At 36.5% G+C, this 21,875-nt stretch overlaps 1 protein-coding gene across 1 annotated transcript in view; it reads right to left on the reverse strand.

The window, feature by feature from the left end:
• Positions 1-21,875, reverse strand: part of Noc1 (Nucleolar complex protein 1) — a 99,785-nt gene that overhangs the window by 10,814 nt on the left and 67,096 nt on the right. Inside the window, exons 10-11 of the mRNA XM_089236999.1 lie at positions 6,070-6,219; positions 548-1,126 (exon numbers count right to left, since the gene is read on the reverse strand). Coding sequence (XP_089093125.1) covers positions 548-1,126; positions 6,070-6,219 — 729 coding nt within the window. The remainder of the gene's footprint in view (positions 1-547; positions 1,127-6,069; positions 6,220-21,875) is intronic.

Genomic DNA, 21,875 nt, shown 5'->3' on the forward strand with positions numbered 1-21,875 from the left:
TGCTTTTACAAGGGAACACCAGTATCGATTGGTGAGGGACAATGCAAGGTTATGGTGTCGCAGGGAATTTTTCTCCAATAGGGTTGTTAATAAATGAAATAGCTTACCCCCGGAGGTAGTAAATTGTAACACAATTGACACAGTTAAAAAGCAATACGATAAACATGTTGGGGTAAATCGAGAAAATATCCATTCTTAGAATAAGATAACCACAATATTCTTTATGGGCATTGTATCATGTGTATATATTGTTTATAATTTTTATTAATTGCATTTTTAATTGGGTTGCTGTATTTTTGAAATATATGACATCCATATTTTTATGGGCATCTTTTTCTCAGCCACCTCGTTGGGCATTTTGCCTGTTGGGGCCTTGTACTTGTATTTGTATAATAGTTTAGTCCTTTATAATGATTTTTCAATCCTCTCAATATTTGAAGAAAACCCAGGCAGCACCGGGTATTATAGCACAGTGTAACATATTGTTGATAAATCATGCAAAAGATTTATAATAGAAAGATTTTTTTTTAAGAAACTATAAATTCACCTGATTTAGTAGATTATCAAACTCATCATCACCCACACTCTCAACATCAGATTCATCTCGCCTATCTGATCTTTTTTCGCAAACATGCTGCTTCAAGTAACTGTATATGAATCTCTCTTCAACTGGAACTTTATCCTCCCTTTGTTTTATGTACAAGTCACTATTCATTGAAACTGGTTGAGATTCCTGTTTTGGGAAAAAGCGTTTTCCAAACACTTTCCTATGGGCATCTGAGATAGCAGAAGGGGACTGCTTTTTTGGATTTCTGTACACAAACCTATCCAAGAATCGAATCAGAGCAAAGTCCCGAAGAGGATCCCCGCTGTAGTTTATTTCGTTCTCATCGAAAACTTCTTGTGCAAATAATGATACAGATGGATGGAAACTGCTTTTCAAGAACCTCAATTCCCACAGTTCGGCATATTCTGCGCCACAGTGAGATGGATTACGATTCTGGGGATCGTATTTCCTTTTCCCTTTTGTAATCCTATAATCTTTGTGAACCCAAGACGGAATTTTTGGTGGGGCTGCATTTTTGGCCATTGCATCAGAGACTGGTCGATCATCATCATCTTCATTCTAAACATATATTTTTTTAAAAGAAAAAGCAAACAGAAATATATGAAAATCAAGTCAGATGAATAAAGAAATAAATGAGTGACATTTATTATACTAAGACATTTCAGTTAAAAATCATAATCATAACAATTGGGAAACTTTTTATATTGATGAAAATAAAGCTTGAAAATACACAGTTTGTGCTCTCATCACTCATAGGCAATGAGCTTAATATAGGCTACTCCAATCACTTATCAATGATATTTCTGTGATGCAGATAAAGAAAGAAAAATTTTCTCTATCGTGAAGGAATGGGTATAAGGTGGCTTGTTCAAATTTTCATGAATTCTCCTTCAATTTCTATCCAACTCAATATTGAAATAACTTTTTTAATTTAATTTTTTTTCAGATGCTTTTTGAATAATTTAAAGTTGAAAGGTGGAAAAACTTAATTTTGATACGAGTGAGCATGAATGGTTGGAAAAAATCATACAAGATGTGACAGACCTTGCTTCAACCAAGCTATTTAAAAGTACCTAAAAGTTTGAAAAACAATGTATGTTATTGACACATAATGAATATTTGTTTTACACCTCAGCACGTCTTGAACAAACTTTGCTATCATTCTGCCTATTGAACAACAAAATGACGAAATTTCAGACAGACAAGAACCCTGGATCACATATAGTTGACTTTCGATAATGTATGAGTACTTATTCCTTTGAAAAAAGCACATTATATCAACATTTATGAAAGAATTTTATTTGCCTTTTCCCTGGGTTAACAATTGAGATGATCTTGATCCATAAAAAACGTCATAATGTGCTGCATGAATCCCCCACGACTTGGATGAACAGTAAGCTATTTCAGAAATGACTTGTCAGTAAGAAAAAAATTGCACAATGCAAATTATGAAAATTTTAATGTTTATTGATAACTGAATGATTATTCTAACCTTGCTCAGTCAAAGTACATTATGATTGTGTATAACCATTTGCTGTGACTTCTGTTGGTCAACCAACAAATCAAGGTATAATTCGAGATAAAGTTTATCACTGGTATCAATAAGAGTACAGGCAGTATTAAAATAATAAATTCTCACATGTCAATGAAATAAGACTTTCTGATACACCACACATAGTTAGCAAAGATTGGAAACAAGTTTTCTAACAAATGATAAGGAATTTTCATAAATCAGGCTTGAGAATAGTCAAAAACTACAGCAATGCAGATTCTAAAATAATGTAGCAGCTAAAGATCCTTTATTGGTCGCATGTAAATGCTGATGATAAAGTTACACTATATGGTCAATTTAAGGATTCAGTATTGATAAATTTGATAATTTGAACTTTTTTGGTGTTTCCCTGAACTTTGAATTCACCAAGTTTAACCATATACAGGGTGTTGCCTTGAAGTGGTGACAAACTCAGAGGGGTGATATTAGGCACTAAGAAGAACAAAAACTGCCATGGAACATGGTATCACAAACCATGTTCAATGTTTAGTTGGTGGAAACTGCAAAAATACTTATGAAGGGTGTGATGTTGAGTGGGACAAAAAAGGACAATAATAAGTAGTAAAAACATTCATTTCACAGCATAATTATAACACAGCCTGTGGTGTACAAAATAAATTACAATAATAAGTACAAAAAGTAATTTAATTGACAGCGTGATTACAATACAGTCTATGCAGCACAGTTCAATGTCAGAAAGTAGATGAAGAGAAATGATTACAGGAGTTGTTTGAAGTCATTATTGTACTTTATTTTGTACATAAACAAAAGGTGAAAATTCATAAAAATACACTGAAACACAAAAAGTGCTATGGATTCAAAATCACACTGCATATTAGAAGCAAGACCATGATACAAATTCATTTTTGTCATTAACAATACAAATACAAGGCCACAACAAGCAAAATGCCCAACGAGGTGGCTGAAAAAAAGATGCCCATAACAAATATGGATGTTATATATTTCTAAAATACAGCAACCCAATTAAAAATATAATTACAAAAACTGCAAACAATATATATACATGATAAAAAATTATACAATGCCCATAAAATGTATTTATGGTTGTCTAATTTTGTCGAATTGGAATAAATTTTGGATGAATTTTTTTAATTCACACCTCCTTATCATAGCTGGTGAATGGAACTTGCCCAGAATTGACTGGCACAAATTGGAGTTCCTCTCGGGTAACCATTTTATTAATAATAGAGTTATTTTTCTTTTCTTTAAGTTTAATCTTGTTCAAACTATTCTAGAACCAACAAGAATATTGAACTACTCTAGCTCTACATTATACCTAATTGCTGTTTCAAATAAAATCCTGGTTTCCAATTTCTCAGTTTTTCATGGAATTTCAGACCACAGCCTTTAGTAAATTTTTCTCTCTATCACCCCTCCCTTCCTTTGAACACTATGCAAAAGTCAATTTTAACAAGGCCATCTTTCCCCTTTTGCAAAATATCCTTCACACCCATTTCCCTGATTTCGTTTCATCATCTTCCTCAAATGATGTTCATATTCTCTAGAGTAAATTCAAAACTGTTATCGAGAAATGCAAAATACCTCTGTTCCCATCAAAAATACCTCTTCAAAATATATCTTTAACCCCTGGATCAATCATAATATTATCCATTTAAAAAGAAAAATTCGCAGAAATGTCTCCAAAATTAAAATCAATAACTCCCTTTCTTTCAGAAATAAGATCTCAACCTCCACGCGTGACCTTAAAGATCGCATCCTCTTTCTTCGCCCTAAATCAGCTGGCCCATCTTCCCTTAAAATTTATAACATCGACTTTACTTCTCAGCTTGATATCACCACAGAATTTAATTGGGCTTTTTCATCAGTTTTTTCCTCTGACCCCCCACTCCCTCTCAGTATTCCTTTTCCAATTCATTATCCAACACTAGTTCTATCCTCTTCTCTAAAGCAGGCCTTCTGAACCTTTTAAAAAAACTAAAACCCCACTCCACTGGCCCCGATGGGATCCCAAATCATATTCTCAAATTTTGCGCTGATAAAATTTCTAATTATCTTTTAATTATCTTCAACATCTCATTAAACTCAATCTTGCCATCTGGAAAAATTAATAAGATTATCCCAATTCATAAATCAGGTTCTCTTTTAAATCCCCTTAATTTCAGACCGGTCGCTATCACCTCTACTTGCTGCAAGCTTTTTGAGCACATAATTGCCAAGGAAATCCACTCACATCTTGATTTAATAAACTTCCTTTTCTCAAATCAACACCGCTTTCAACCAATTTTATCAGTAACTACCCAATGAGCTCTTTTCGTACATGATTTATCAAGCAGTATTGTGGCATCATCGCAATCATGCAAATGAAACTCAACTCATGATGTCATGCTACCAGATATACAAAAGGCGATGTGCTGATTCAGTTTTTCTCTTGTTCTTTATTTCACTCACTATATACTAAGTTGTTCCTGTTAATCGTTACTTCTCTGTTCATGTTATCGGCTGATTAAAAAAATGTTATAAAAATATTTATTTAGTTGAGTGTTGATTTCGCGCAACTACAAGTATAGACAAAAACGTTCAAACTGATGTAATTTTCTTGGATATCTCTAAAGCTTTTGATAGGGTGCCCCACAATAAACGTCTACTTAAACTCCAAAACCTTGGCCTATCTGTTCAACTGCTTAAATGGGTGGAAGCCTTCCTTACCAACCGCAGTCAGTTTGTCTCCTTCAAGGGCCAGAACTCTCCAAGTTGAGTCTGGCATGCCCCCAGGGTTCAGTCCTCTTGCCGTTATTGTTTTTGATTTATATTAACGATCTCCCAAATTCCAAAAATTGCCATATCAGACTATTTGCAGATGATTGCATCATCTACAAAACAGTGCACAACGAATCTGACCAAGCCTCTCTCCAAAATAACCTCAACATTGTCTCTGAATGATGCTCGTCCTGGCAATTGTCTCTTAATTCTTCAAAATTAGTTTTTCTGAAAATTACTTGCAAAAGACTTTCCCCTCGATTCTTCTTACACTATCAATAACTCCTTAATCACAGAAGTTTCTAATTATAAATATCTGGGTGTAATTATTTCTGTCGACCCCCATTGGAATCTCCATGTTGATTACGTCTTTCATAAGTGTCTCCAAAAACTCTTTTTTTCTTCGTCAGAACCACAAAAACTCCACCCGTCACCTCAGACATCTCTGCTTCAAACCTACATCCTTCCTGTACTCTCATATTCCTGTGAAATCTGAGACCATCATACTCTCTCCAATATAGACAAATTAGAAGCTATTCAAAATAAATCTGCCCACTTCATTCTTAACTGTTGGTCATCCTCTGCCTCTGAACTCAAGTGCCAACTCAATACGCAACCGCTTTTTGCCCATAGATATATCTCTTGATTATCTTTACTTTTCAAAATCCTTCATGGCCATTTTCATATCGACACTTCAAATTATCTAACTCCAGCTTCATACTTTTCAAAAGGAATTAACTATTCACAAAAATTGAAACCATTCTTTGAATCCACACATTGTTTCAAATTTAGTTTCTTTCCTTGAACAATAACCAGGTGGAACAACCTCCCATTAAACATTATTGATTGTACAATAGTTTCTGATTTCCTTTGTAACATCAATCGTCTCTGTCGAACTTCACCACTGCATTCCCTTGTATAGGCCTCGGCCAAGAAATATTGAATAAATAAATAATTCTAAGTATGGATAGCTTCTTGATTACCCCAATATGTTTATCGTATTCCTTTTTGAACATGACAATTGTGTTAACATTTACTACCCCCGGCGTAAGCTATTCCATTTATTGACAACCCTATCAAAAAAGTTTTTTGTGGCATCATAACCTAGAATTGTCTCTTACCAATCAATACTGGTGAAAATAGAAAACAAATGAAAAATTATGTGGCTTCAGGTCAAGCAAATATAAGAATTGAACTCAAAATAACATACATCAGTGATATCTTCAAAATGTTCATCACTTTCACTATCAGAATCAACTGGGTCTTTGATGGTTTCCAGTAAATCTGGATGAGTCTTCAACAAATTGGAAATTAACATCAGAATTCCACACTGTAAAGTTGGTGCTTGATACAAGGCAATCTATTAAAAAGATAAAGGTAGGTGAAACATTACAAAAACTTGAATGACAGAACAATCATAAACAAAATACTATTTTAACCCTTCACTTGGCAAGCATTGAAATATCCAAAAACATATGAAATATCCAAAATATTAAATGAGGTATCCTGAATGCTATTACATGATAAAAAAAAAAACATTGTTGATATTTAAAAAAAGATTGGCTGTTACACTTCAGCCAACACACTGTCTTTATATGATTTCCATAGATTTGAATAGCATAAGAATGTTATTTATCCTTTGCACACTTACTTTTCCATTGTTGTTGAATAATGTACAGCGATATGTCTTCTCCACACATAATAGTGTGATACCTTGGCTAATGAAGATAATTTGTTTCAAAATCACATTTGTTAGCCGAAACATGATTTCCCATAGGTTTCTATGGAAAATCTTTTAATTTGTTTCAGCTATTGCACAAAATTTTAAGATATACGTTTCTTAAAATACCAAATAATGCTATAAAAAAAGGACAAAAACTGAAGGAAGGTTAAATGAACAGCTTCAAAATTGAATAAATCAGAATTTTACTGAAGATTTTTTTTATTTTTCACTAAGTTACACAATCAACACATCATTTTGTCTACTAAAGTGGGATGTGTCAACATCAGTCAAAGTCAAGCTTGTAGCTGTCCTGTTTTGGTCAGATCATTTCTGTGTCTCGTAATGCAGAGTTTGATACAATAAGTCTTGCATGAAAGAACACATGCTCCGAAAACACACACAGACTTTTTTTTAATGCATTCTCAATTTTAAGGATCAGAATCAGGCTCAGGTGACAGTAATTCTTTCTCCAATGGCGATTGGCATGAAAATTCAGCTGCAAATGCATTCATATCTACAAAAATGTTTGTTAGCTAAATCTGTATTCATTAGCTAAAGCCAAAAACTTACAAAAAAGCTTCATTTGATCATTTTTGTCGCACCATAGTCATTTTCTGCACACAAGGGCTAATTAGACCGGGACCTGCAATTTATTGCTGACTTCGAATGGCAGGCTTGTTTTTTATACTCATCGAGAGGTTGGTGCACTAACCCCTCGCCGGGGGGAATCCCTGCAGTAGCAATTTTTTGCTGCGGTCAAGTCGTTGTTTTTTGTTGTACCCCTGTGTCAGGAAAATTTTCTGATGAAGACGAACCGGGCATCGAACTTGCGACACCTTTAAACATCCTTTGGTACTTTAGGTCAGCATCTTATCGACCAGGCTACTGCGCCCCCCCCCCCTTCACAGCAACAGTAGTGACACCATCATGCTAAGGGCAGTTGGTCCTACAATCCAATATTAGTGTACTAGTAGTTACATTACCTCACAGACATTTTAAAATTTTTCTTTCCCATAAGAAGTACCACATCTCACACTGTATATCACCCAATCTTAATATTCAAGTTTTTTTAATACTTTCATCGTCAAGCCCAGTTAATCAAGGTTCTACTGTATAGTAGTAACAGATTTATGAAAAATAATCAGCTATATACAGGGTGATTATAATTAATTTTGATTCCAAAACTATACAATAAGTACTGGTCAGAGTGACTTGAAAATTTGCATGGATACTCCTGAAGCAATGGAAATTTCTTTGGCAAAAGAAAAAAAATTCAAGTAGTGCAAAATGTGCAAGTAGATGATGCTGTACTTGGCCAGAAGTATAATCTATTTTGTGCAACCACATCATTTCGGTACTCCCACAGCATAAGTGTGTGGATAAAACTTCTATCAAAATGCACATTGCAATACCAGCAAAGCAGCTGCTGAAGACCCATTTTGACAGGATGCACCTTAACCCTTGCAACTAAATGTTATGAACAGTGGTCAGATAGCGAACTTTGGTGAATTGCAATCTCCAGCGCATCCCCTATATGTTAGAAGTTCCTTCTCAGGAATATTAACATGGGGGCACGCTTGGTTTAATAAAGGTGAATTGCAAGTGCATCCACATCATGACCATGGCATATTCTGATCTGTCGTTGAACAAGAAGTTTTGTGCTTTCACCTCATAGCCAGAACACGGTGGACAACATATTTAACATTTCTTGAGTAAGTTGTAGTTATTTGTTCAATTACTTCATTTTTTTTCCTTTATGATGTTTCCATGAATTATGAAATTGTGCAATGCTATAATTAAGTTATCTTTTTGCCATGACTGGCTATCGTTTCCATTCTGTGAGAAAATTTCCCACGTGTTGGATAATGTCATTAATTTCAAATTTTTAAGTATTTCTTTCCCCTTCACCAAATAAAATTTCATTTCTTCAAGAATATTCATGTCAATTTTAAGGTCATTCTGACAATCGTTCTTTTTTTACAGTGTTTTCAAATCAGAACCTTAGTTATAATCACCCTGTATATTGTAAATCATCACTAATTAATCTGCATTATTTATGCTTCATTAAATACATTATATTCACCTAATTTTTATTATAGTTTTTGCAAAATAGCTTCCTAATTAAGCATACTGAAAGTAACTGGAGAAAACATTTTTATGTTATATATATGATTAATAATTTAAAAAATTTTCAAACCTGTGAAGTAATCCATTGAGTTAAGCAAAAATAATTAAATTGCAAAAATTGGTTTTTGTTAAAATGTAAGAAATATTTATTGTGATTAATTAATATGGGAAGTGTTAATTAAATTAATAAAAATTTATTTTAATTATTAGAAGTTTGAATGATTTTTCAGAAATTTTATTGTTTTTAATGTTAATATTACTTAAAACAAAAAAACTTGTTTAAACCAAAAAAACCCCCGGTTTTTGGTTTTTTTCAAACAAACTGGTTATTTTACCAACCCTGGCCAGGGGGGTTCTAGTATAATTGTCACTCTCAATCACTAAGAGAAAAAACGGATTTCTCAAATGCAGTGAAAAATATAAACTAGGAGTTCATGCTAGTGCAAATGAGTTCAATGCATTGAATAAATACATTTTCTTGTAAATGCAATAACGGAAAGTCATTGGAGATTTAGTCTTTTAGCTTAAAATAGATTTTGAAGATGTTGAAATACTCAGCAAAACCCACTAAACTAAGATCAGTTTTCCAAAACGTGTTAATTCAGTATACAAACTTTGCATATTTCTTTTGTAATTTTAATTTCACATCTATGCAGTAATTATGTATTTCATGACTTTAAACGCATCTCATATTGTCAAAATTTCATTCACATCCAAATAAAGAACCATTTCAGTTATTGTCAATACTTTTTTTTTTTCAAGCAGAGCACAACTCAGGTCTATCGCCATGGGCAATTTACTACCTAGTGAATTGTGCCGGAAGTGTACCTAACAGTCCGAGTGTGAATCTAGTGTTGTGTATGATTATTTTTTTTAGTGCTGCCATCTATATCTCAGAAATGAAGTGAGTGAAGTGTAATGACTGAATATTTGCACTGTTTGTAGGATTGTTGCTCTCTGTGGCGAGACTTTTTAACAGGGAGATCGGCTCGCATTTGCGCCTTGAAGTTGGGAACCACAGAAAACCAACTTCAGCCAACCACCACTGTGGTGACGGTGCGGATCAAACCCGGGTCCCCGCGATGCAAGTCCATCACTATGACCACTTGACCACCACAGCGGCTATTGTCAATATTATATAATACAGTAGACTCTCTGTAACTCGACACGTGGATAACTCAACATCTATTATTCCCTTGGTTGGTCCAATACTAATTTCAATGAAGAGGAAACTCTCTAACTCGACACATGTTTGGCTTAACTCCGCTTAAGTTGACTACGACTTTTGTCCCTTTACTACGACTGGTTTTTACAATTGCCCGTGTTTTACCATTCTAAGAATTTTTTGACATTGTCCATGGGTACTTTGATAATCTTTTGTTTCTTTGTTCTATATGATGGGTTCATTTTTTGCGCTATGGGTTGGGGGGGGGGGCGTGAATGTTTGAAGCCTCTTGGCCAGCCTATCATTTTAGTGGCATTTCCAAGGACAGGTCTTTCATTCTTTTCATGGTCAAAAGCAGTTTTACGATTTTTTGGAAAAGAAGTAAAAGAAAAAGAGCTAATGCCCAGTTAGATGATGAATATGTCATTTCGTTATCATTGTGAGTATCGACGGCCGTGAATGCAATGGCTCTACGAGAACTTTACACTTTAACTTTAAAATCAAAAGTTTTTTTTCAAAATTTTCAAAAAACTAGAATCAGGAAAACTCAGAGTGAACTCGCCGAAGAATATGGAGTTGCACAGAACCCATTTCAACATTTGCTAAAAATGAGGGAAATTTTTTTTCAGCATTTGAATCTTGTAAAAGATCAGAAAACGCATAAGAAATTAGAATTCAGTGATGTAGAGAAAGCAACTCTTTTGTGGTTCAAATCCCTCAATCTCACTCAATCCCATTATCAGGACCAATAATTCAAGGAAAGCAAAATATTTCGGAAAAAATCTCAATCAAGGAAATTAGGAATTATCCTAAGTATGAAAACTTTTTACAGAAAATTACAGACAAAAAATTTGTGAATTTGTGGATGTTAGCAAAAATGACGCAAAAATTTCTGTTTTAAATGCAGTTGAAATGATTGATTCTGCATGGAACTCAGGCATGAGTGCCATGATTCGGAACTGCTTCTGTCATGTTGGTTTTTGTTCTAAGTCTTTGAAGAACAATTATTTCTCCAAAGAAAATTAATTAATTAAAATAAAAAGCTTATTTCTCCTGAAGATTCCTCCCAGATTAAGTGTGAAGAAAGCATAAATAGAACTATGGGTGATTGTATCGACGATAAATTTATGAGTATTGACTCTGATCTTGTAACTTCAGGACTTTTAGCAGACGACGATATTCTAGAACCAATCACCCAAAGCAAGTGCTTAATGTTTTGAAGAAATAGAATCAGAAAGTTCAGATGAAGTATCTGCACCATGATGCACTAAAAACTGTGATGTGATACGCCACTTCCTACACAGTCAGGAAAAAGCAGAACAATCGCGGTATAAACTGAAAAGTGTAGAAAAAAAAAATTCTCTTCGGAAAGCAAAACAAGCAAATATACTTGATTATTTTTCATGAGGCAAATTTTTTATATGTTTTGAGTCTATTTTGAAACCGAATTAAAATTAATGAGAATCAGCATTTTATTTAATACAATCGTTAGAATGTATATAATTACATACACAAAAACGATCGGACAAAAATTTAGAGTGAAACGCAGCTAACTCGACATCCGCTTAAGTCGACATGTTTGTCGATACTTTTGGGATGTCGAGTTACCAAGAGTTAGTCTACTGTACAAATGAAATGGGAACCCCTTCTGATATGATCACCCCCCTTTTATGGATAGTCTATTTTGTCTTGTGAATGTCTGCAAAAGTGGGGTTTTACTGTATTTCCCTCCAAAATGGAAGGGTAAAAAAAATATTCTTGCTTGACTTGTCAAGAACTAGGAGACGTGTAACTTTGAGTCATTCTGCTTGTACCTATAGAAAGTTCATGAAGAGCTCAAAAGTAAAAATTGAATGTTTAGGTGTTGCTTATTGTAACATGACGACCTGGGATCTCTTACAATCCTTATGTTCATTTAATCTTGAATCTCGACGTTGTCTCATCGCTGGTCTTCATGCGAAAACCCAACTTCGTCCTGATCCCGTCACCTGTGGATTGGTTAATGGCCAGACTGGCTACAATAAACACTCATAGACTGTGAGACATTATAGACCGTGAGATGGTCCTAGGACCCACCGACGGCGTGGAGGTAAAATATATTGCATTATGAACAATGGCGAAACAAGCTCAAAATATAAAATACTTTTATTTAAAAAATATATGCAATTTACGTTGCCTGAGAGCAACACTGCCAAATAAAGGGTTAAATGCTGAAAATCAATTGAAGGGGAAAAACATGGTTTTTTTTTAAAACCATGAAATCATTTACAGTTTTCATAACATTGATACACAAATGAGAGAAAACTCTTTTCGAATTATGGAAAGGATGTAATTCAGCTAATAGAAAATGCATTTTAAAAACAGGAAGCCTATGTTTTCAGAAAGCGCTTTCTTCCACAGCAAGACTTTGAGCATCAAACTTAAAATTCTGTACATTCTAGTATTATCTTTTCTATCTGCATGTATCAGACACAGAGGCACAGAAATGAACTGACCAAATCACAAATGGATGCGATCTCTACAAACTCAACTGGGTTGTTCCAACACCAGATCTAGTCTACTAAAGGTGGTGTTGGTTATGTGTTTGCATAGATTAGTGTAAAATGAAAAGATCTTCACCATCTCTCATCTTTTAGTTCCTGTAGATTCTCATTTATCAAATTTTGAAGTTGTTCATTTTAGCCTTCAATCAGTTCATGCCTCTTTTTTAGCATCCCTTGGTGTTTAAAAAAAACAGGCCTCGAAGTGAAAATTTGAAAAAAAATTAGGAAAAATAGGAACACCATTGAGAAAAAATAGGAGGGAAAAAATGGAATTCCCGAATTATCGTGGCATTTAACAATGTTGCGCCATTAAGATTCACACCTTATATACTTTAATTATAGTATTATCTATAGATATTTTAGGAAACTCAAGTTCTAATTAATTTAAAAATCTTTCATTTCAACAATGTAAATAGCAAAACTAAAAAGAAATTAATCAAATTGCTACTGTTACTTGAAAAGTCCAACTATTGATCGTGATCCACCCCCCCCCCCCGCTCTTTTCGAAGAAAGAAAAAAACCTGTCTAGGTGCCATAAAAATGTAACCCATGCATGCTTAACCCATTGTCCACGGGCCGAATGTGGCTCGGAGTCATCTGTTGTGGCTCGGAGTCATCTGTTGTGGCTCACACCTTCAAATATTATTTTGTAAAACTGAACCAAGTGACACTTCCATATCGTTCAAGAGACCCTGCGGCACAGATTCCTGTCATTCAAGTGGCTCCCGTCACATTCGCAGATCACTGTGGCACAGTTCCAGATTACCCAAGTTATCCCAGCTGCTGTTCCACTTCACTTAAATAACCTGTGGCACATTCCTAGATCACTTAAGTGACTCACAGCAGAGTTCCAGACCACTCAAGTACCCGCGGCATGTTTACACGGCATTCAAGTGACCCGCGGCACATTCCTTGATCAGTAAATATGTCGCAGGATATTTACAGATCGCCGCAGCACATTTCTATTATTACTAAACCAGACATGTACTATTAGACACCTTACATTACTATTACTAAACCAGACATGTAAATCGTCCATTTTCCTAAGCGGAACCTCTAACGAATTGGTACATGTTAGAGTGTACATGTAGTGAAACCTAGTGTGAAGTTTCGTTTCTGTGTAATGCTGTCATCTGCCACCAGCTCTTCTTTAAGTATACTGTGGCACATTCCCAGATCATTTAGGTGACCCGCAGAAAATTTATAGATCACCGCTGCACAGTTCCAGAGTACTCAATTGACCCAGACATATTTACAGGTCAGCTTAAGCGACCCATGACACATTTTAAAATCAATGAAATGGCCAACACTCTACTGAATGTTGAACACCGCTGATGTAACACCTCCTGGAGTTACATTACACCCGAAGGATACAACGATTAGAATGGACGGCATATTATGTTCAAGAATTTTTTTTTCATAGACAACGGCAGTCGTCAATAGCATACACATGAACCTAGTTATGCTTTAAAACAGACATGCTAACCAATGGCACCTCAGAGTTATCTTATGTGGCCCATTACGAATAACAAAACCACACAAGTGGCTCATGAACGACCATCAAATCATTTAAGTAGGACTCATTTCCAGATTACTTCAGTAGCCAGTGGCACATTTCCACAATCATTTACGCTGCCAACGGCATATATACAGATCACCTAAGTGACCCCAAGCACATTTCCAAATCACTTAAGCGACACGCGGCAAACCCCCAGTTCACTTAAGTGGCTCGTAGTTCAGTTGCAGATTACTTTAAGTACCTGGAGTGGCACATTTACATATCATTTGAGTGGCCTGCGGCACGCTTCGAGATCATTTGAGTGGCTCACAGCACAAATATCACCTAATGGTCTGCAATACATTAACACTTTAAGTGGCTCGATGCATTTTTTATAGATTATTTTAGTGGCACTCTCGACACATTTTTAGACCACTCAAGTGGCCCGCTGCACACTTTCAGATCATCCAAGTGACTTGTGGCACATTTCCAAATGACTCAAGCGGCCCGCGGCACATTACAACTTAACTCAACCTTTTGTGACCAGTGTGGGGCCACTCCATTGATTTGAAAACGTGTTGCGGGCCACTTAATTAAGTGATCTAGAACAACGCTGCAGATTATTTGCGATCTGTAAATGTGCCACGGGTCACTCAAGTAATCTGGAAATGTGCCACGGGCGACTTTAGTGATCTGGAAATATGCCGCGGGTCAATTACATGAGGTAGGAATGCGCCGCGAACCACTTAATTTATCTGCAAGTGTACCGAGGCCACTTGAGGCACGCCATATTTAGGCCATGGGTTGAGCACATGCTTAAAAAAAGGGGCCATTCAAGCATTACGTCAGCAAATTTTTAGTGATTTTTGACCCCTTCTCCCCTTGTTAGAAAAAGTCAGCACAACTCTGATCCTCCCCCTTTCAGCAAAATTTCATCAGCGCTCTGCCCCCACCTCCTAACGCATAGTGGGTGGATCAGAGATGTACATGGGGCTCGTGATCTTCCCCTCCCCCCCTCAGACGAGCAAAAATATAATTTTTAATCAAAAAAATTTTTTTTTTAATAACTAAAATTTCGAAAGAAAATATCTTATTACTATGAATTTCAGTTCATTTCAATGTTATTTGAAGGCCAAGAACTCAAATTTTTTAAGAAATTCATTGCGACCCTACCTATAAGCCCATAGGTAACCCTTGACCCGCGGTAAACACTTGGCCTGTACGGCCCGAATGTGGCCTGTCCCTTTCAAACCTAATTTTGTAAAAATGAACCAAGTGGCACATTCACAGATCGCTTAAGTGACGCGTGACATAATACCTAATCATTTAAGCGATCCGTGGCACATTTAGGCCTATAGATCCCTTGAGTGACATGTGGCACAGTTTTAGAGCACTGGCGCGGTCACAAGTGCTGTTCAATAACACTCAAGTTACCCCCTGCGGCCCATTCCCAAATTACTTAAGTGATCCGCGGCATAATCACGGATCACTTGTATGATGCGCGGCACAGGACCAGAGCACTTGGATCCGCTAAGTATTTAGAGATCACTGAAGTAGCTCTGTAGAAGACTCAATAGGGAGAATATTAGTTCAGGTGCCCACAAACTAGCAAAAAGTTTTATTCGTTTTTGGGGCACCGAGTAAGATGCCATTAAGAATATTTCATATTTGTATAAAGGGTGGCTGCTGAAGTAAACATCATCCTAACACCCCTCTCCGTCATCAAAGTCAGCAAATCAGAACACCTTCCTCCCCTCCCCCACCATCGATGCTGACGTAATACTTACAAATACAACGCCACAACAGGCAAATTGCCCAACGAGGTGGCTGACTTAAGAACATCATGGATCCCGAGTCATTTTTTGGACGCCCTACCTACTACTGCTACACCACACATGCACCCCACCCACACACATAAATGGACTTGGTCTACTATGGTTGTGAACCCTCATGTTATTTTATGTAAATAATGTTGCTATCGCCACATGTGTGTGACATCACATGGTATGTACAGCCTATACAAGTGGAATGTATCTTCAGTGCCTAGGCATAATTCTTGTTTCTCTCACTATTTTGTTATCTTTAGTTTCTCAATCATTAATGTAAATGTAGTCTGGTACTATCATGAAAAAGAAGTCTTTTATTAAAGAAGAGTTGATCCACTTTGCCCAAGAATATTTAGAAGACACCAACGAATAAGGCAAATACACAAAAAATAATAAAAGTCCTAATGCATTTCAACACCAATGGGTGCCGTCTTCAGAGGAAAAATTTAACCACTAGTTTCTCTGACTGAGTTTCCCATTTGGGTTGAATACCAAATCTTGGTATACCGAGATCAACCCTACCAAATCTCACGCTCGGTTGCTCAGCGGAAGAAGTGCGTCTGTTCACTTCAAACGTCGTGGTCAGAATGAAGCTGTGAGCCTGCGTGAGATACTAATGCAGCTTCCTGATTGGACATTTGCAGAATAGTGCTATTCGATTGGTCCATTCGAATTTTCTTGTAATTCCCTGATGGGTAATTGCTCTGATGGTTTCAAGTTCATGGTCTAAAGTGTTCCGATCTGAACAGATGTTAAATGCTCTCGCTACATAGGTGCGAAAAGACGAAAGTTTCTGTTGCATAGGATGGCAAGATCTGAAATGAGGTGGTAATGAGACTGCAAAAGGCTTATGATAGACCGAGGTTTGGAACTGTGATTTCTGTTTCGTTACTAATACGTCCAAGAAATAGAGTTCATTGTTAGTTTCAAATTCGGCTGTGAACTGAACATGAGGGTCTATGTCATTCATAACGAGTAACAATTGTTCCAAGTCATCTTTAGAGCCGTCCCAAAGCACAAAAGTATCGTCCACGTATCTTCGATAAAGTGAGAAGGGCACAACGTTCAATAGCTTACTCTCAAAGTCGTCCATATATATATATCATACAAAATGGAAGGTGAGATTGCAAATTTCTTCTACTTAGGTTGTGAAAAATTGTGGGTTTTAAGTCGTCTTTCTAGACAACTGATACTACCACCTATGGGAATGTTCGTAAATATTGACACTACGTCGAAAGACACCATGTTGAGCTGTTTGGGTTCAATTGTACGTATTATTTGAGCGAAGCTAGATGAATTTCTAACTGCTATAGAGAAGCCTATAGATATAAATATACTAGCCTATAGAGAAGTCAGTTTCACGCAGTAAGATTCTACCTGAACAAAAAGACACCCTGAGACATCTCATATCCAACATTTTGGTGGATAATGAGCGAAAGAACAACAAGGTGGTCACTGTAGGCTACTCACCGAACGAACGTCGAAGCATCAAACAACTGCAAAATGATAATAATATCATAATATCTAGAGCAGATAAAGGTGGCAGGGGTGGGAAGTGACTAAGTCCATTTCGGAGCAGCTTTGGAGCAGCAAAATTCAGGATTCGGAGCAGTTTTGGAGCAGCAAATTCGGGATTTGGAGCAGCAAAATATGGGATTTGGAGCAGATATTTATAAATTGGAACAGTGAAATTAACAAGAATATTTTCGTTAACCCTCAACCCTTTTCAAAATAAAACTGCATTGTCTTTTGTTATCAAACATCTTTTCGTCAGCTTGATTTTTGTTTTTGGTGTTTAAGGCTTTTGACACCTTGTTTGAAAGAGCGGCTATCATAAAATTTTTTGCACCCGTCTATTTAAGATGATTTTTGCTTACTGTGGGCACTATTTGCTGCCTTGAACAGCAGCACTTCAAATGAGCTAAAAAATTTTATAAGTTTTTAATTTTTTTATACTTGGAAAGAAATTGTTGCAAAATGGGAGAGAATTTCGGAACAATCAACTCGATGTTTGGCGATTCAGCACTCATTATCTGGCAAGATTGGCGATCTGACACTCGCTATTTGGCGAGATTGACGATTTAACGCTCGTTATTTGGCGATATTGACGATTTAACGCTCGTTATTCGGCAACATTAGCGATTTAACGCTCGTTATTCGGCAAAATTAGCAATTTAACGCTCGTTATTCGGCAAAATTAGCGATTTAACGCTCGTTATTCGGCAAAGTTTCTAAACTAACATTCGTAATTTGGCGGATATGCGCTTTTTACTCCCGGAATGAAATTTTTTTTTCACGAAACATCGGGATTTAACACAATGACAATCGACTACAGTAATTTCTGCTGCTTCCAGTGACGACTTTTTTTTCTTAAACGGAAACACCCGAATTTGCACTTTAAAGCTGAAAGGCATTGCAAGCCATCTCCAGTTCCACGATCACGGACAATATCGGGGTTTCGCGATGGTTAAGCCCGATCAGGGGCCGATAGTTTAAGTATAGTGGAATAAAACACGCTTTTCTCTCTCGTAAAGAAACGTTTCGTGGCTAGCAGGAACAAAATTTTTTTGGCGTCCTTTCCGAAATTCCGGACATACTGAAGCAAAATGCAGAAAAATGCGAAAATACGCTATTGGAGCAGGATGGCGCAAGATATTAGTTTTGGCGCAGTGCGGCGCAATTGGCGCAGAGTTCCCACCCCTGAGGTGGGCAAATTGTGATAATGCCTAAAGAGCAATATTCGGATTTGATGACATCACATATTTTGAGTGGTCCTTATAAAGAATTAAAGAAAGATCCATCTGATTCTCACTTGAGAAAATTGAAAGAAGTGGTAAAAACCAGTGTCTCTCTTCCAGAGCATGCAAAAAAAGAGCGTAATTCCATCAAACGCCATTTCGTCACGGATCTATAGCCTACCCAAAGTGCACAAACCAACACTATCTCTCCGTCCCGTAGTCTCTAACATTGGTGCAGCGTCATACAAGCTCGCTAAATTCCTTGTCCCAATTCTTTCTTCTATTCACTAAGTCAAATAATAATACAGTTAGAAATTCATCTAGCTTCGCTCAAAGAATACGTACAATTGAAACCAAACAGCTCAACATGGTGTCTTTCGACGTAGTGTCAATGTTTACAAACATTCCCATAGGTGGTAGTATCAGTTGTCTAGAAAGACGACATAAAACCCACAATTTTTCACAACCTGAAGTAGAAGAAATTTGCAATCTCACCTTCACATGTATCTCACAAAAAGCCTTCAGTTTCGATGACAAGTTTTACACCCAGACAGATGGTCTAGCAATGGGCAATCCCATCTCGCCGATTTTGTGTGATATATATATGGACGACTTTGAGAGTAAGCTATTGAACGTTGTGCCCTTCTCATTTTATCGAAGATACGTGGACGATACTTTTGTGCTTTGGGACGGCTCTAAAGATGACTTGGAACAATTGTTACTCGTTATGAATGACATAGACCCTCATGTTCAGTTCACAGCCGAATTTGAAACTAACAATGAACTCTCTTTCTTGGACGTATTAGTAACGAAACAGAAATCACAGTTCCAAACCTCGGTCAATCATAAGCCTTTCGCAGTCACATTACCACCTCATTTCAGATCTTGCCATCCTATGCAACAGAAACTTTCGTATTTTCGCACCTATGTAGCGAGAGCATTTAACATCTGTTCAGATCGGAACACTTTAGACCATGAACTTGAAACCATCAGAGCAATTGCGATAGACAGGGGGTTCAACACCAAGATCGTTGACGAATTAAGTAGAAAAATTCTTGAAAACGGCAGGAGGAACCACTCAAGAAAATATTACAGAGAGACCACTCAGAGAAAGTGTAGTCATACCCTACGACCCAATACTCTCACTGAAGATCAAACCAATTCTTAAAAAGTTTAATCTAACAACCATAGATGGGCCCACTAAAAACTTTGGTTTCATGCCCCCTAAAGATGCTATACCGCAGAATAAACAATGGGGCATTTATTACATTCCATGTGGTGATTGCTCTCTTGGTTATATAGGACAGACAAGGAGACCCATAAAAGCAAGATTAAATGAACATGCTCGCTGTGTTAAGAATCAAGAATGTTAAAAATCGACCATCGCCGCTCACTGTTGGCAAGAAGGCCACAAATTCAAATTTCGAGAAGCTAGTGTTTTTCACAAAGTCAAGTCCACAGTTGATCTAGATTTCTACGAAGGCACATATATTCGGGCCTTCAAAAATATACTAGTGAACGATAATAAATCTACACCCCCGATCGCAACACCATGGCTTAAATTCATTTCGAGCGGGAATTACAAGAAAATTCGAATGGACCAATCGGATAGCACTATTCCGCAAATGTCCAATCAGGACGCTGCATTAGTATCTCACGCAGGCTCACAGCTTCATTCTGACCACGACGTTTGAAGTGAACAGCCGTACTTCTTCCACTGAGCAACCGAGCGTGAAGATTTGGTATTCAACCCAAATGGGAAACTCGGTCAGCGAAACTAGTGGTTAAATTTTTCCTCTGAAGACAGCACCCATTGGTGTTGAAATGCATTAGGACTTTTATTATTTTTTGTGTATTTGCCTTATTCGTTGGTGTCTTCTAAATAGTCTTTTATTATGTTGCTTATGATATCAGCAGTTCTTTGGGAATGAAATAGCTAACAATATAAGTAGTTCGAGGTATGCTGCGCTGTGCTAACCTCACCAAGGTTAAACAATTTTTATTATTTTTATTGTTGTTATTGCTATTTTAGTTTTGTGAAAATTTCTATAAAATTCAATGTCTTTGATTATGCAAATTACTTAAATTGTTTTTTTCATTGGTCATATTTTAACATGCTTTTTCTAACATGGTCTGTCCCTGGAGTTGGATCGTGCCATACTTGTTATTTCAGGTGTAAATACCTGGAGATCTGACAATCAGGTTGCATTCATTCATACTCAATTCACTTCTACTAACATGATTTGCTGATCGGCTCTTGGGAGCTGCTTGCTCTGTAAAATAGTGATGAAAGGTAAACAATCTTCACTTGTGCTAAGCACACATCACCGGCTGGTTCTGGATCATCAAGTCTTCTCTTGTTCTTCATGCCATGGTTTCAGTCACCGTGACGTACTTGTTGCTGATCATTGTCCTGGCTCCTGTTGTCAGGACTACTGGTTTCCTGTTTCACCACACCCACGTCATGCCAAGCTACGTTGCCGGATTGGGATGTTTACTCGTTCTCATCAAGATCGATGATGTCACGCCCCAAGTGATCTGAATATCATTGTTCTTCTCAACTGTTGTACACTAGTGTGTATTCACGATCAGGACAAATAAGCGGACTGTTGCTGTCAGTATGATAAGCCTTTAATGTTTATGCTGTTTCATTAACTGTTATCCAAATAATTTGCTTAAAATTGCTAATAAACTAATTTTGCTAAACTTAAAATCTCTTTGGAATCATCTGTCTTTCATACTGTGTACCTTTGCACCAATTCTCCAGATCAGAACCTGGGTCGTATGCAGTTAAATGTTGCACTAACAAACACGATTCCAAAAAGAATCATATATTCATTAGCCGAGGTATCACTATAATTGCTTTTTGCCAAATTTATAAATTTTATTAAATTTGTAAATCAATCAAAAACTGAAAAACTATGGAAGTTGAAAAAAATTATGCCTGATAATTCTCAAAAGATCTTCCGCTTGTAACATTTTATAACTGCAGTTGCTTAAAAAATTATAAGTAGGACCTACTGTACATCAAATGGCAAGAGTTTTACATGGGGCAACAAGACAATAAACGATTTTAATAAATAGAAAAACAATTATAATATTTTATCATTTCAATCCAGATATAGTGATAGAAACATATAGTCAATAATTGATACTACTTTTAATGTTAATTAACATCATAGGAGGATACAGGGGTGAGAGAGTAATCCCCCCCCCCATCCAAAAATTTTTTTATTATTGGCTGGATGGAAGAGTAGAGTTGGGCAATCACCCTCATCACTACACACACCTTCTGTAATGTGCCCCCAGTTTGAACAGCCTGTATCTGCAATTGATTAACATATCTCAAACCAGCAAATTTTAGAAGACAATAAAAATGAGCAATGTGAATAAAGC

Source organism: Pholcus phalangioides, unplaced genomic scaffold (assembly GCF_987345545.1).
Source record: "Pholcus phalangioides strain wild (caught in Gottingen) unplaced genomic scaffold, Ppha-v1.0 ptg000009l_1, whole genome shotgun sequence".
Taxonomy (NCBI): Eukaryota; Metazoa; Arthropoda; class Arachnida; order Araneae; family Pholcidae; genus Pholcus; species Pholcus phalangioides.